Source organism: Ornithorhynchus anatinus, chromosome 16 (assembly GCF_004115215.2).
Source record: "Ornithorhynchus anatinus isolate Pmale09 chromosome 16, mOrnAna1.pri.v4, whole genome shotgun sequence".
NCBI classification, from domain to species: Eukaryota; Metazoa; Chordata; class Mammalia; order Monotremata; family Ornithorhynchidae; genus Ornithorhynchus; species Ornithorhynchus anatinus.
Window position 1 is genome coordinate 17778921 of NC_041743.1, and position 14506 is coordinate 17793426.

The 14506-nt window shown below is 42.4% G+C and overlaps 1 protein-coding gene across 6 annotated transcripts in view; it reads right to left on the bottom strand.

Moving 5' to 3' along the window:
• Positions 1-14506, bottom strand: part of KCNT2 (potassium sodium-activated channel subfamily T member 2) — a 397559-nt gene that overhangs the window by 247853 nt on the left and 135200 nt on the right. For all 6 annotated transcript variants that reach the window (XM_029081285.2, XM_029081284.2, XM_029081282.2 and 3 more), the window contains exons 4-5: positions 9872-9920; positions 7444-7503 (exon numbers count right to left, since the gene is read on the bottom strand). In XM_029081285.2, coding sequence (XP_028937118.1) covers positions 7444-7503; positions 9872-9920 — 109 coding nt within the window. The remainder of the gene's footprint in view (positions 1-7443; positions 7504-9871; positions 9921-14506) is intronic.

Below are 14506 nucleotides of genomic sequence, written 5' to 3' on the forward strand. Positions count from 1 at the left end.
ACTGCAGAGAAGGAAAGAGATCAGGGCCTTTAGATGTAGATTTGGGAATCATCAGCACAGAGGTGGTAGTTGAAGCCCTGGGAGCAAATGAGTTCTCCAAGGGAGAGAGTGTAGATAAATAGAAGGGGACCCAGGACTGAGCTTTGAGGCACCCCCATTGTAAGAGGGTGGGAGGTCAGAGGAGATCTGGGAAGGAGTGGTCCAAAAGATAGGAAAAGAACCAAGAGAGGACAGTGTCCGTGAAGTCAAGGTTGAATAAATTTTCAAGGAGAAGGTTTTACAGTGGCAAAGGCAACTGAGAGGACTAGGAGGGTTAGATACAGTACAGACCTTGAGATTTGGATAAATGATCTCCTTCTTGTAAAATACAATGACCTGTTCTCCATCCTAATCCACCCCAAACTCTCAGGTGTCTTTGACACTATGGATCACCCCATTTTTCTTGAAATGTAATCTAATCCTGGCTTCACTGACACTGTCCTCCCCTTGTTCTCCTCCTATCTCTCTGGCCAGTCCTCAGTATCTTTTACTGGGTCCTCCTCTGACTCCCACCCTCTAACTGTTCAAGTTCCTCAATGTTTAGTCCTGGGTCGCCCTTTTATTCTTTACCCATTCCCTTGGAAAATGTATTCTCTTCCACGGCTTCAACCACCACCTACCACTACACGGATGATTCCCAAATCTTCCTCCCCAGCCTTAACCTCTCTTCTTCTCTGAATTTTCACATTTCCTACTGTGTTCAGGACATTTCTACCTAGATATAATGAGTGGTGGTATCTGTCAAATGCTTACTGTTTGGCAGGTACTGTACTAAATGCTGGGGTGGATACAAGTAAATCGGGTTGATCATTGTCCTTCCAGCACCTTAAATTAAACATATATAAACATAACTCCTTAACTTCATTCTTTCATTCATTCAATCATATTTATTAAGTGCTTACTGTGGGCAAAGCACTGGACTAAGTCCTTGGGAAAGTACAATACACCAATAAATAGTGACAATCCCTGCCCACAGTAAGCTCACAGTCTGGGAGTAGAGGGTAGACAGACATCAATATAAATAAACAGACATCAGTACAAATTAATAAAATTACAAATATATTCATAAGTGCTGTGGGGCTGGGAAGAGGGAAGAGCAAAGGGAGCAAGTCAGGTTGATGTAGAAGGGAGTGGGAGATGAGGAAAAGTGGGTCTTAGTCTGGGAAGGCCTCTTGGAGGAGATGAGCTTTCAATAAGGCTTTGAAGGAGGGAAGAGAAACTGTCTGTCAGATTTGAGGAGGGAGGGCATTCCAGGTCAGAGGCAGGACATGGGCCAGGGGTTGGCAGCATGATAGGCAAGACGGAGGCACAGTGAGAAGGTTAGCACCAAAAGAGCAAAGTATGTGGGCTGGGTTGTAGGAGAGAAGTGAGCAGAGGTAGGAGGGGGCAAGGTGATGAAGTGTTTACAAGCCAATGGTGAAGAGTTTATGTTTGATTTGGAGGTGGTTAGGCAACCACTGGAGATTTTTGGAGAGGGGTGACAGGTCCTGAACATTTCTATAGAAAGATGATCAGGGCAGTGGAGTGAAGTATAGAGTGGAGTGGGGAGAGGCAGGAGTTTGGGAGGTCAGCAAGGAGGCTGATGCAGTACTCTACATGAGTGATTGTATCGATGTGGTATGGGTCTGGATCGAGAGGAAAGGGCAGATTTTAGTGATGCTGTGAAGGTGGGACTGACAGGATTTGGTGATAGATTGAATATGTGGGTTGAATGAGAGAGAAAAGTCAAGAATAATGCCAAGATTATGGGCTTTTGAGACGGGAAGGAGGGTGGTGCCATCTACAGTGATGGAAAAGTCAGGGGGAGGACAGAGTTTGAGAGGGAAGATAAGGAGCTCTGTTTTGGACATGTTAAGTTTGAGGTGACAAGAGGACATCCAAGAAGAGATGTCTTGAAGGCAGGAGGAGATGCGAGCCTGGAGAGAGGGAGAGTGATCAGGGAAGGAGAAGTAGATGAAGATTTGGGTATCAATTGCATAGAGACAGTAGCTGAAGCCATGGGAGCAAATGAGTTCTCCAAGGGAGTGAGTGTAGATGGAGAATAGAAGGGGACCAAGAACTGAACCATGAGGGATCCCCACAGTTAGGGGATGGGAGGCAGAGGAAGAGCCCAGGAAGGAGACTGAGAATGAACGACCAGAGAGATAAGAGGAGAACTAGGAGAGGACAGAATCAGTGAAGCCAAGGTTGGATAATGTTTCCAGGAGAAGGGGGTCGCTCACAGTGTCAAAGGCAGCTGAGAGTTTGAGTAGGATTAGGAGAGAGCAGAAGCTGTTGAATTTGACAAGAAGGAGATCATTGGTGACCTTTGAGAGGGTCCTGGCCTAGTAGATAAACTACAGGTCTGGGAGCCAGAGAACCTTGGTTCTAATCCCACCTCTGCCACTTGCCTGCTATGTGTTCTTAGGCAAGTCTCAACTTCTCTGTGTCTGAGTTTCCTCAGCTGAAAAATGGGGATTCAGTACCTGCTCTCCCTCTTACTTAGATTTTGAGCTCCATGTGGGACAGAGAATGCATTCAGCCTAATTAATTTAATAATAATAATTTATAATTATGGTATTTAAGCACTTACTATGTGACAGGCACTTTACTAAACACCGGGTGGATACAAGCAAATTGGGTTGGACACAGTCCCTGTCCTGCATAGGGCTCACAGTCTTGTCCCCTCTTTTACAGATGATGTAACTGAGGCACAGAGAAGTGAAGTGACTTGCCTAAGGTCACACAGCAGATGGATGGCAGAGCTGGGATTAGAACTCATGTCCTTCTGATTCCCAGGCCCGTGATCTGCCAACTACACCATGCTGCTTCCCTAACCATGTATCTACTCCAGAGCTTAGAACAGTGGTTGACATATATTAAATGCTTAACAAAGACCATTAAAAAATAAAAAAATAAAACTATCTGCTCCATGCCTTTCCCATCATTGATAGACAACACCACCATCTTCCCTCTTTCACAGGCCTGTAAACCTGGCTAGAACCAAATCTTGTCAGTTCTATCTTCGCAACATTTTTAGAATCCTCCCCTTCCTCTCCCTCTCAGTTGCTACCACACTGATCCAAGAACTTATCCTATCCCACCTTGACTACTGAATCAGCCTACTTGCTGACCTCCATGCCTTCTCATTCTCTTCATTCCACTTCTCATTCAACTTCATTCTCTCACCCCTTCCCAGTCCATACTTCATTCTGCTGCCCAGATCATTTTCTAAAATAAATTCAGTCCAAATCTTCCACTCCTAAAAAACCTCCAATGGTTGCCCATCCATTTCCACATTAAATAGAGACTCCTTACCATCGGCTTTAATGCACTCAATCAGCTTCCCTCCACCTACCTTACCTTTCCGATCTCCTACTACAATGCAAATCTCACACTTTGCTACTCTAACTCCAACCTCCTTACTGTGCCTGATCATATCTGTCTTGCCAGTGTCCCTTTACCCACATCCTGCTTCTGAGCACTAGAAGCAGCATGACTCAGTGGAAAAAGCCCGGGATTGGAAGTCAGAGGTCGTGGGTTCTACTCCTGGCTCTGCCACTTGCCAGCTGGGTGACTTTAGGCAAGTCACTTAACTTCTCTGTGCCTCAGTTACCTCATCTGTAAAATGGGGATTAAAACTGTGAGCCCCACGTGGGACAACCTGATCACCCTGTATCCCGCAGCGCTTAGAACTGTGCTTGGCACAAAGTAAGCACTTAACAAATACCACAATTTTTTTTTCAGGCCTGGCACTCCCTCCCCCTTCATATCAGAGAGATGACTACACTCCCCACCTTCAAATCCTTACTTAAATCACATCTCCACGAGGTCTTCCATGCATTTCCCCTATTGTCTTTCTTCTGCATTGTCTACAAACTTGGATCTGTACCCCTTAAGAACTTGACATTTCCCCCATCCTCATCCCCACAGTACTTATATGCATGTCTTTACACACCACCATTCATTTATCTATTTATTTATGTATAAATGTCTGTTTCCCCCTCTAGACTGAGAGCTTGTTATGGGCAGGGACTATGCCTGTGTGTTGTTGCATTGCACCCTCCCAAGCCCTTTTTACAGTGCTTTGCACAAGTAAGTGCTCAAAAAATATTATTGGGTGAAAGAATGAAACATTTCCCTTAGCTCTAATTTATATTAATATCTGGCTCACTCTCTAGACCGTAAGCTTCTTGCGGGAAGGTGATCTCCTTGCCCTTAATTCAGTGATCTGCTTACAGTAAGTGCTCAACAATTATCATTATTGACTGACAGATTTCCAAGCACTGTTCTAAGTACTGAAGTAGATGTAATATAATCAGCGGGGACACATTTCTGTCCCAGTGCCCACTCAGGAAGACATGAAAATGATTATAACCTATATTACCAAATAAGTCTGGAATTATTGGCTAGCAGTAAGCTGAATGAAAACCAAGTTGATGCATCATTTGCATCAGGGAAGCCAAGCACCCAAATCAAAAATAGATATTGGCAAAATAGAATGAACCACTGTCCCAGAATTAATTTTACCTAGACAGCATCAAAACCAAAGACGCAACGAAAGCCAAGAATATAGAAAATCAAATTAGGAAGACCAACACAGCCTTTGGAAGATTTTCAGAGCATGATAGCAGTTCGTGATAGACCTGTTTATGGTACTTGTTAAGCACATGTTATGTGCAAAGCACTGTACTAAGCGCTGGGGTAGATTCAAAATAATCAAGCTGGTTATAATCCTTGTCCCACATGGGGTTCAGATTCTAAGTAGGAGGGATTAAAAAATTAAACCAAAGATATTTAAAACCATAGTGCTCTCCAACCTCCTGTATGGAGGTTTGGCCTACACTCTCCATAGGTGCCAAAGCCTTGAACAGTTTCATTAACATAGGCTACAGATTATATTAATTTATGTTATGGATGCTCTGCTCCCTCCAACACAACTGTGCTGGATGGGATGGGTGAGGAGAATTAATCAATCAGTGGCATTTATTGAGCACTTACTGTGTGCAGAGCTCTGTACTGAGCACTTGGGAGAGTACAATAAAATAGAGTTCACAGACCCAAACCCTGCCCACAGAGAAGATGCTGAATGTTGAGCCAAAACAAGATAAAAAGGCTGAAGAAATGTTTTTAAAGAGAGTAAATGAAAATAGACAACGTCATAATCCCGCTGAAAACCAGAGTGAATTTTCACCTGGCACTGTGCAGGACAATCAAGAAAGGGGGGAGTTTTGACAGAAGCTTCAGAGGACCATGGGTCAAGGAGGAAAAGCAAAAGTAAAGCCAGGTGTCACAAACAACAATATCAGCACCGAAAGAGCCAGTTTGAGAAAGCATAGACTCTAGTCAGAACTGGGGGACTACATTGGCCTTTTTGATAACAGACCCACACTCAACGCTATCAGACTGATTGTTTTCTTCGAGTATGAAGAACATACACACACTATCTCTCTTTCCCAACAGTAATAGTACTATGTGCCAAGCACTGTACTCAGCACTGGGGATTCACACCCAAGGGACTCACAGTCTAGACTGGAGGGAAAACAGTTATTGAACCCCCTTTTGCAGATAAGGGAACTAAGGCCCAGAAAAGTTAAGTGACTTGTTCCAGGTCACACAGCCCACAAATGGCAGAGGTGGAATTAGAACCCAGGACCTATGCCTCCCAGGACCGTGCTCTTTCCACTAGGCTACGCCGTTTCTCTACTCTTTTCTTCTCTACTCTTCCTTCATCAGGCCACCCACCCTCCTGAAACTGCTCCTTTCACTTACCAGGAATTTACTTTCACTGAATAAATGTTTATTCAATGTCATCACCAATGTATCTTGTGAATGCATTGTGACAAAGAGGTATGAAGAATAACAGAGTGGTCAAAGAAACAAAGCTGCTCTTGAAAATGTTTGCCATAGGAAGGGTCACCAATCAGAAAGGAGAAAGTAATAGTTCCTCATGTTCCAAAAGATTCCTTGAGACTATTTACCTGATGGTTGAAATGGAAAATCTCAGAATGTCTGTTCTTCCATTTGTTAATACCTAAGATTTTGCAAAAACAACATGTAAACCTTAAACCTTGCCTCTAGATAGCTCTTCCAGTTAGTCTTACTGTTGCTTCACTTCTATTTTGCCACTGACAGGAGGTAATTAATAATCAGTGTCATCAAACTAATGGTTCTGAAATGGAAAATTAATTCAAACGCAATTTTAAAACGAACATTTTAAAGTAGGATTGGGCAGTCTATACCCTTCATCCAGTAAAATGGAAAAAAAAAAAAACCTTTCATAAATTGAGATTTATGAAATTTCTGCTAATTAAGGCATAAATAATTTAAAAACATCGATAATCCAAAATCTCATTTCACCAGTGGTTTCAATCTCATTTCTAAATCAGCGATTAGAAGAATTGAATGTACACAGTATAACATCCTTTTGAATTTAATTTCCTTTCTTTTCCCTTAAACATAGCCTGGTCAGATATTGGCAGGGTGACTCTAGTGGAGAGAGAAGGAGGCATGGAGGAGAGGTAAAAAAATCCCCCAAACCTCATCTTTTGCTTTAATTGCCTAACTGGGATATACTCTCCCAACTGCTTAGTACAGTGCTTTGTACACAGTAAGCGCTCAATAAATACAATTGAATAGAAAGAGTAATTAGACTATAACATCCACTAGGACAAGGACTCTCTCCTGTTCCCATTTTGTAGTTCCAGATGCTTAATATAACTTTAAGGGAAGAAACCTTTTGTGCAGATGTCAGAGATTAGCTTGTTAGAATTTTTAATCAGTCACCCAGTACTATTTACTGAGCTGCTACTGTGTGCAGAACACTGAACTAAGAATCTAGAAGAGTACAATAGATTTAGTCAATGAAAATTTATGATCAGGGAATTTCCAATTCAATGGAGGAGAAAGACACTAAAATAAATTTCAGGTAGGAGAAATAAAGAAAAGGGGACACACTCGTGAGTCAGCGCTTAAGCAATCAGTGGTATTTATTGAAAGTTTACTCTGTGCAGAGCACTGTACTAAGCACATAGGAGAGTAGCTCATTGTGGGCAGGGAATGTGCCTGTTTATTGTTATATTGAAGTCTCCCAGGTGTTTATGTAATGCTTCCAACATCACATCACGCTAGATCCAAACAGACACGCATTGTCCACAGACTGTTCCCTAAATCTGCCTCTGTGTTCTATCTGGAATGTAAAGTGGAAATATGGATTGTGGCAAAACTAAGTATACTACACGATCTTACACTGAATGGCATTCTCATGAAATCTGCTTATCTGGGGCTCCAATAAAAAGCAAGGAATGTAAGCATTTTTGAGGGTGCCGAATTTACAACAGACTGTGATATACACACTGTGAATACTGTTGAAATTTTAGGATATCAAATGAACCACCAGAAAAAAGACTACGTAAATATACTTACTTTATAACTCAGATAACCGAGTAGCATAGTTTCAAGTAAACTTATCAGTGCCACTGAAACCTAAAATACAAAACAGACAAGAATGAAAATTTCTCTGGCAGCTTCCCATCTCCTGTCACATAGATTACATTTGCCAAGATCCATTCCCACTCTATCTGCCCCTCCTCATCTCTCACTGAATTCCAACCCACACTATTGCTTCAGCCAAGCTCATCTTCTAGTACTGCTCCCGCTTTGCTCAGAGAAGCAGCGTGGTCCAGTGGAAAGAACAGAAGCCTGGGAGTCAGAGGACCTCTGCTCTAATCAGGGCTTTCCCACTTGCCTTCTGTGTGACTTTGGGTAAGTCACAACTTCTCCCTGCTGAAATAAAATGGGGGCCGTCAAAACTTGTTCTCCCTCCTACTTAGACAGGGAACCCTGTGTGGGAGAGAGATTGTGTCCAAACTGATTATCTTGGCTCAACTCCAACATTTGGGATCTTGTAAGCATTTAGCAAATACCACAATTATTACTATTATTGTTGTTGTTATTATTATTATCATTCATCTCACACTACCAAGAGGTTCTCCAAATGGACCTCCTCTTATTCATTTCAGTGCATTCCTCTCCTCCTTGGAGTCTTTGGTTTCCAGTCCACCTCTTTCTGGAAAGTTTTCCAAGCTAATCCCACCATTTCTCAACCTATTAGCACAATCTGTGACTTGAATTTTCTTGTAAAAGAAACTGAAACACATAAACACATGAACCTAAATCTCCTGGAACTGAAAATACTCCCTAAAAGTAAATTAGGCACTTGAGAGGAACATTTACTGTTTTAGGGAATGGGCTCAGGAACTGTTCAGTGCAAGGCAGCACTGTGCATGGCTTTGGAGCCAGGCTCATTTCTTGGGCTGAATGCATGAAGAGGAAGTTATTCTTTTATTTCCATAAGCACGTTAAAGGAGCATTGTGGAATTAATGAATGATTGATGGCTTGGAAGTGACTGTATACAGCACCAAGAAGGTTTTATATTTAAAGGTCCAAACATCCTTTGATGCCATCATCATAATGAATACAGGGCTGAATAGGCTGTTTGCCTACCTGAATATGGCATTGCTTGTAATGATAATGGTATTTATTAAACGCTGGAATAATATAAGATAATCAGATTGGACACCATCCTTGTCCTTTTGGGGGCTCTTTAAAGAGATACTTTTATGATTAACCTAAAAGTTCAACAACCAAAATTACCATTTTTTCTGACATTGGTTAAATGCCTCCTGGTTTTAACCACTTTACTGAGTATCAGGGAAAGCTACAAGGGCACAGGAAGCTCGTTTTCTCCCTATGATGCTTCAGTACCCTACATTTACATTTTCCACACCTTGAATAAAAATGTAAAGGAAGGCACAGCCCCATAAAAAATACAACGATTTCACAGTCTCCAGAAGAAAAATTCTCTCCATTTAAATAAAAGTGTCAATAAAAAATAAACTTTCAGACCAGAGTTAAAATCCCCTAGAAAATGAAACCTCTTTCTGTCCCATCAAATGATTAGTACCAGCCCAGAGAAGAGTTCTTGCCCTGGAAATACACCTGGAACAGCTCAGAAAAAAAGTTTACCAAATTGGATTCCGCTATTGCTTTTGCAACAAAAAAAGTGAATAGAATATCAGTGGAAAGTATTAAGATACGAATGCACTATTCATATCCCGAATCTCTAAAACTTTTACAGTTCCCTTTAGAGATGAGTCTGACATTAAAATGCATGTTTAATAAAGCATTCCATTTTTAAAAAGGCCCTATTTATAGGAAAAAGGTCACATACATTTTAAATAATTTCCCTTTAGATAATCCAGACAGTTTATATAGTCACTGGCAGTGACACTGACAGTGAAGGCAGTTTCACCTTGGAAGCCTTTGTATCTTTCTTCTTTGGAAGTGTTTACACAGGACATTCATGCCTTCTCTCTCTCTCAATACTTTAGGGAAGGTGCTGCCTGAGAAGGGAAAGACATATGGCCTTGCAAGGTCTTGTGAACCACCATAGTTCTAAGACAAACTAGGTGCCCTTACAGCAAGCCCTAAAATTCCACATGGGGTCCTTGCCTGCCTCTCAAATCTCTTCCAAAATAGAGTCAGCAGCAAGTCCCAAGGATGCAAACCATTCTGGGGAGGATGACAACTGATGCAGTGGGGAGGATTTGGGCAGGATCAGAAAATGCAAATAGACTGAGGGTGTGGTGAATATGTCTGAGCAGTGAGACAAGCCCAATATAAGCCACATTTGTGTCGCTGCTTTGTTCTGTGGTGTGTTAGGTAAAAAAATATTGTAGCATCTGAAAAAAAAAGGTTTGGGGCCAAATAATACAACATGCTTGGATATAATTGCCTCGCTTCAGCTATTTGAAATATTTCGATCACAATTACTGTTTAAATTAGAATTACCTGTAAGCCCCATAAAGGTAGACTTCTATTCACCCAAATAATATGTGACCTGCAAATAAACAATAATGGTCAGAAAAATTTTTCAACCACAATTGCATGTACCAAAATGCTTTCATTACATTTTTATTAGAATATATTTCCTACAATTAACCACATGAGAGTTGGGCCAGTGGAAAGGGCACTGGTCTGGAAATCAGAAAATTCCCAGAACCCTAGTTCTAGTCTTGTTCAGTCTGCCGTTGACTAATGTGGGGAAAGGCTTGAACCTACATTTCAGAATGTGGGACACCGCTCACTGCCTACTTACTCATGACGTTCTGTACTCCAACAGGGGTATGAAAGGCAGGCACGGGAAATGTGAATAGCACTGGGCAAGCCACTAGCACTATAATCAATTCTTCTGTGCAGACTCCAGGTTCTGAACTCTCTTTGATTTTTTTCTATTTTTTGTGATATTAGTTAAGCACTTACCATGTGCCTGGCACTGTACTAACTGCTGGGGAATATATACACCAATCAGGGTGGACCCAGTCCATGTCCCACATGGGGCTCACAATCTTAATCCCCATTTCATAGATGAGGTGACTGAGCCACAGAAAAGTGAAGTGATTTGCCCAAGGACACACAGCTGACAATTGGCGGAGCTGGGAGTATAACCCAGGTCGTTGTGACTCCTAGGACTGGGCTCTATCCATTAGGCAGCACTGCTTCTTGGACAGGAGTACATGGGCAGGGCGGAGGAGAGGAGGCTGGAGAGTGTAAGCCAGGAGGGGCTGCAGGGGAGAGCTGATGGACATCACTTGGGCTCAAAGAAGATAGCCAGGGATCACTTGGACTGTGTCAGAAACTGTGATCGACCTAATCAACTTGTACCTATCCCAGAGCTTAGAATAGTGTTTGACACAGAGTAAGCGCATAAAAAATGCCATTAAAAAAAAACCTCTCAAAACTGCAAGACATCCCTGAGTAGAGACCTCATCCTCCCTGCTATAGTTAGGATAAAAAAAAACCTTATCAATTGATATTTTGTGTCATTACTTCCGGATACTGCCTTGAAAGAATCTGTTTATTCTTTTTACCATCCAGAATATGCAGTTTGGGGAAGTAGAAAGGAATAATTATCAAGGCAGAAAATTACAAGGGACAAATTTGGGGGGGGGGGAGATAGTACTTGGGCTTACTATGTGCCAGATATTATATTAAGCACTGGATTCTCCAAAGCTAAATTATTTTTTAACTATTAATAAATGGCACAGACACTAAGCTTTAAGTTCTCTGGGGGCAGGGAATATGTCTACCAACTGTACTGGATTGTACTCTTTCAAATGCTTAGTACAGTGCTCTAAACAAAAAAATTATAAGCGCTTACTATGTGTCAAGCACAGTTCTAAGCTCTGGGATAGATATAAGGTAATCAGGTTGCCCCACATGGGGCTCATAGTCTTAATCCCCATTTTACAGATGAGGTAACTGAGGCACAAAGAAGTTAAGTGGCTTGCCCAAGACCAAACAGCAGACAGATGCTGGAGCCAGGGTCAGAACCCACATCCTCTGACTCCCAAGCTCGTGCTCTTTCCACTAAGCCATGCTTTTTCCCCAAAGTAAGTGCTTCATAAATAACACGACTAAATAATAATTGACCAAAATAAAACTTTGGGGTTTGGGAGGATGGGGGCATAGGCTCAACAAGGTCTATTATAAAGGTAGTAATGAGGTATAGAACACATGGAATTTGGAATAAAAAGCAGTTTCCCTGTAGTAATTTTTGCTTTTTTATTTACTCTTTCAAAGATAACATAATTTCAGATTTTGTAAAAACTCTTAATTCTTAGTCATAGAGGCCATAAACACTCTAAAACGTATCTTTACTGTTACAGCTTATCCACTGTGAATTCCCCTTTTTCTACAACTATAGCTGGAAATATTCTAGGAAACACCCAAATTTTATTCCAGAAGAAAACTAGCAGAATTTATCATAATTTGTAAATATAGCAGGAAAAAAATGAAACACAGAGGCTGATTCAGAGCAGCAGGAACTTGTGACAGAAAATGAGATGGAATATATGCATGAAATATTCAATTGATTTTCAACCTTAAACTACTCTCCATTTCGTTGATAATCATAAAACTTTTTTACCCTAGTATAAAGTGTATCCTTTTGGAAATTACTGGTGGCTATCCTCTGGGCAGGCACCAAACTTCATCTGATTTACTCACTGCTGGTAGTAAAACGTGTTCATTGAATCTTTCAGCAGTACAGAAAGGCCCTATAAATTATTTCTTCATATTCAGAGATAATGCTACTGATAGGTGATGGATGATTGGGGTGCTAGTCATATATGTGAATCTAGCTGAAATGTAGCTGAGAAGACTTATGTGGGCTCATGCATCCTCTTTTATTGTTTACAAGTACGGAGATGTTCTTTCTGTATTAAGGTGTTTGTCCTATCCCAGGTCTTTTTTGAATTGCACAGTCCCTTCACACATCCTGATCTTCAGAACTTGGGCTCTAGGACAGTCACCCATCTCCTGATCCTCTGCCTGCAAGAGAAGTCTAACTGCTGCAAGGTCTTCTGACAGTACACTGCTATTTTGCACCATGTGAGACATGTAATATGTCTTCATTCATAAAGCTGAAGTTAAGGACTACTGATCTGCTGATGGTCACGAAACAAAAGGAAGTCGTTTTGTCCACTGAATGGAAGCAATGGTCATTCTAATTAACTCCACACCTGGAGGCAGAGAAGGAAACTCAATAGTTCCTGAAATGAGTAGTTCAGACACTCCTCATCATATAAACCTTAAGACACGACCATCCTTCCCGTCTCTCAGGCCTGCAATCTCGGTGTCATCCTTGACTCGTCTCTCTCGTTCACCCCACACATCCTATCTGTTACCGAGACCTGCCGGTTTCACCTCTACAATATCGCCAAGATCCGCCCTTTCCTCTCCACCCAAACGGCTACCTTACTGCTACAGGCTCTCGTTATATCCCGGCTAGACTACTGTGTCAGCCTTCTCTCTGATCTCCCTTCCTCCTCTCTCGCCCCACTCCAGTCTATTCTTCACTCCGCTGCCTGGCTCATCTTTCCTGCAGAAAACGATCTGGGCATGTCACTCCCCTTCTTAAACAACTCCAGTGGTTGCCTATCAACCTCCGGCTCCAAACAAAAACTCCTCACTCTAGGCTTCAAGGCTCTACATCTCCTTGCCCCTTCCTACCTCTCCTCCCTTCTCTCTTTCTACCACCCACCCCGCATGCTCCGCTCCTCTGCCGCCCACCTCCTTACTGTCCCTCGGTCTCGCCTATCCCGCCGTCGACCCCTGGGCCACATCCTCCCGCGGTCCTGGAACGCCCTTCCTCCTCACCTCCGCCAAACTGATTCTCTTCTCCTCTTCAAAACCCTACTTAAAACTCACCTCCTCCAAGAGGCCTTCCCAGACTGAGCTCCTCTTCTCCCTCTACTCCCTCTGCCACCCCCCCTTTACCTCTCCTCAGCTAAACCCTCATTTTCCCCTTTTCCCTCTGCTCCTCCACCTCTCCCTTCCCATCCCCACAGCACTGTACTCGTCTGCTCAACTGTATATATTTCCATTACCCTATTTATTTTGTTAATGAATTGTACATCGCCTTGATTCTATTTAGTTGCCATTGTTTTTACGAGATGTTCTTCCCCTTGACTCTATATATTGCCATTGTTCTTGTCTGTCCATCTCCCCCGATTTGACTGTAAGCCCATCAAACGGCAGGGACTGTCTCTATCTGTTGCCGACTTGTTCATCCCAAGCGCTTAGTACAGTGCTCTGCACATAGTAAGCGCTCAATAAATACTATTGAATGAATGAATGAATGAATGAAAGGCATTCGATCAGCATGCTTCCTCTTCGCCCACTACAACCCAGCCCACACACTTCACTCCTCCACCAACCTACTTACTGTGCTTTGACCTAGCCTCTCACCATCAGTTTAGTGGAAAGACCACTGGCTTGAGAGTCAGAGGTTGTGACTAGGGACTGTGGGACATGGACTGCATTAACCTGACATATGTCCCACATATGGGGCTCGCAGTTTTAATCCCCATTTTACAGATGAGGTACTTGAGGCACAGAGAAGTTAAGTTGCCCAAGTTCACACATGAGACAAGTGATGGAGACGGGATTAGAACCCAGGTCCTTCTGACTTCCAAGCCCTGGTCTATCCACTAGACCATGCAGCTTCTCGATGGGCTATTAAAAACTAGTTGAAACTACTAACCCTGGTGTGTGAGTTAAATAGAAAAGAAAGGTCACTCAGGCTTCCTGAGGAATGAACTATTTTGGAAAAGAGGGAGAGGGAAGACAAAGGAAAAACTCTCCAAATGCCCTGCTATCAGCTATCTTGAAGCAGGATTGACTGGTTGGACCCTAGATGGTTCCCCTTGCCATCTGGGAGGCTTAAGTCAAGACTCAAGGGGCTGCAATAAACTAAGGGGTGCATCATTTAGGGGTACTCTTGGATTATGTCAAAAATTTGCCCCATCTCTGAAAGGAAAAAATCAGAGTTTTTAAGATGTTTGGAATGTTTCAAATGAGCCCTCTTCTAGGTGGCTTTGAGGTTCTTTCCTCTGGGACTTCCAAATCATCACAGCTGTGCAT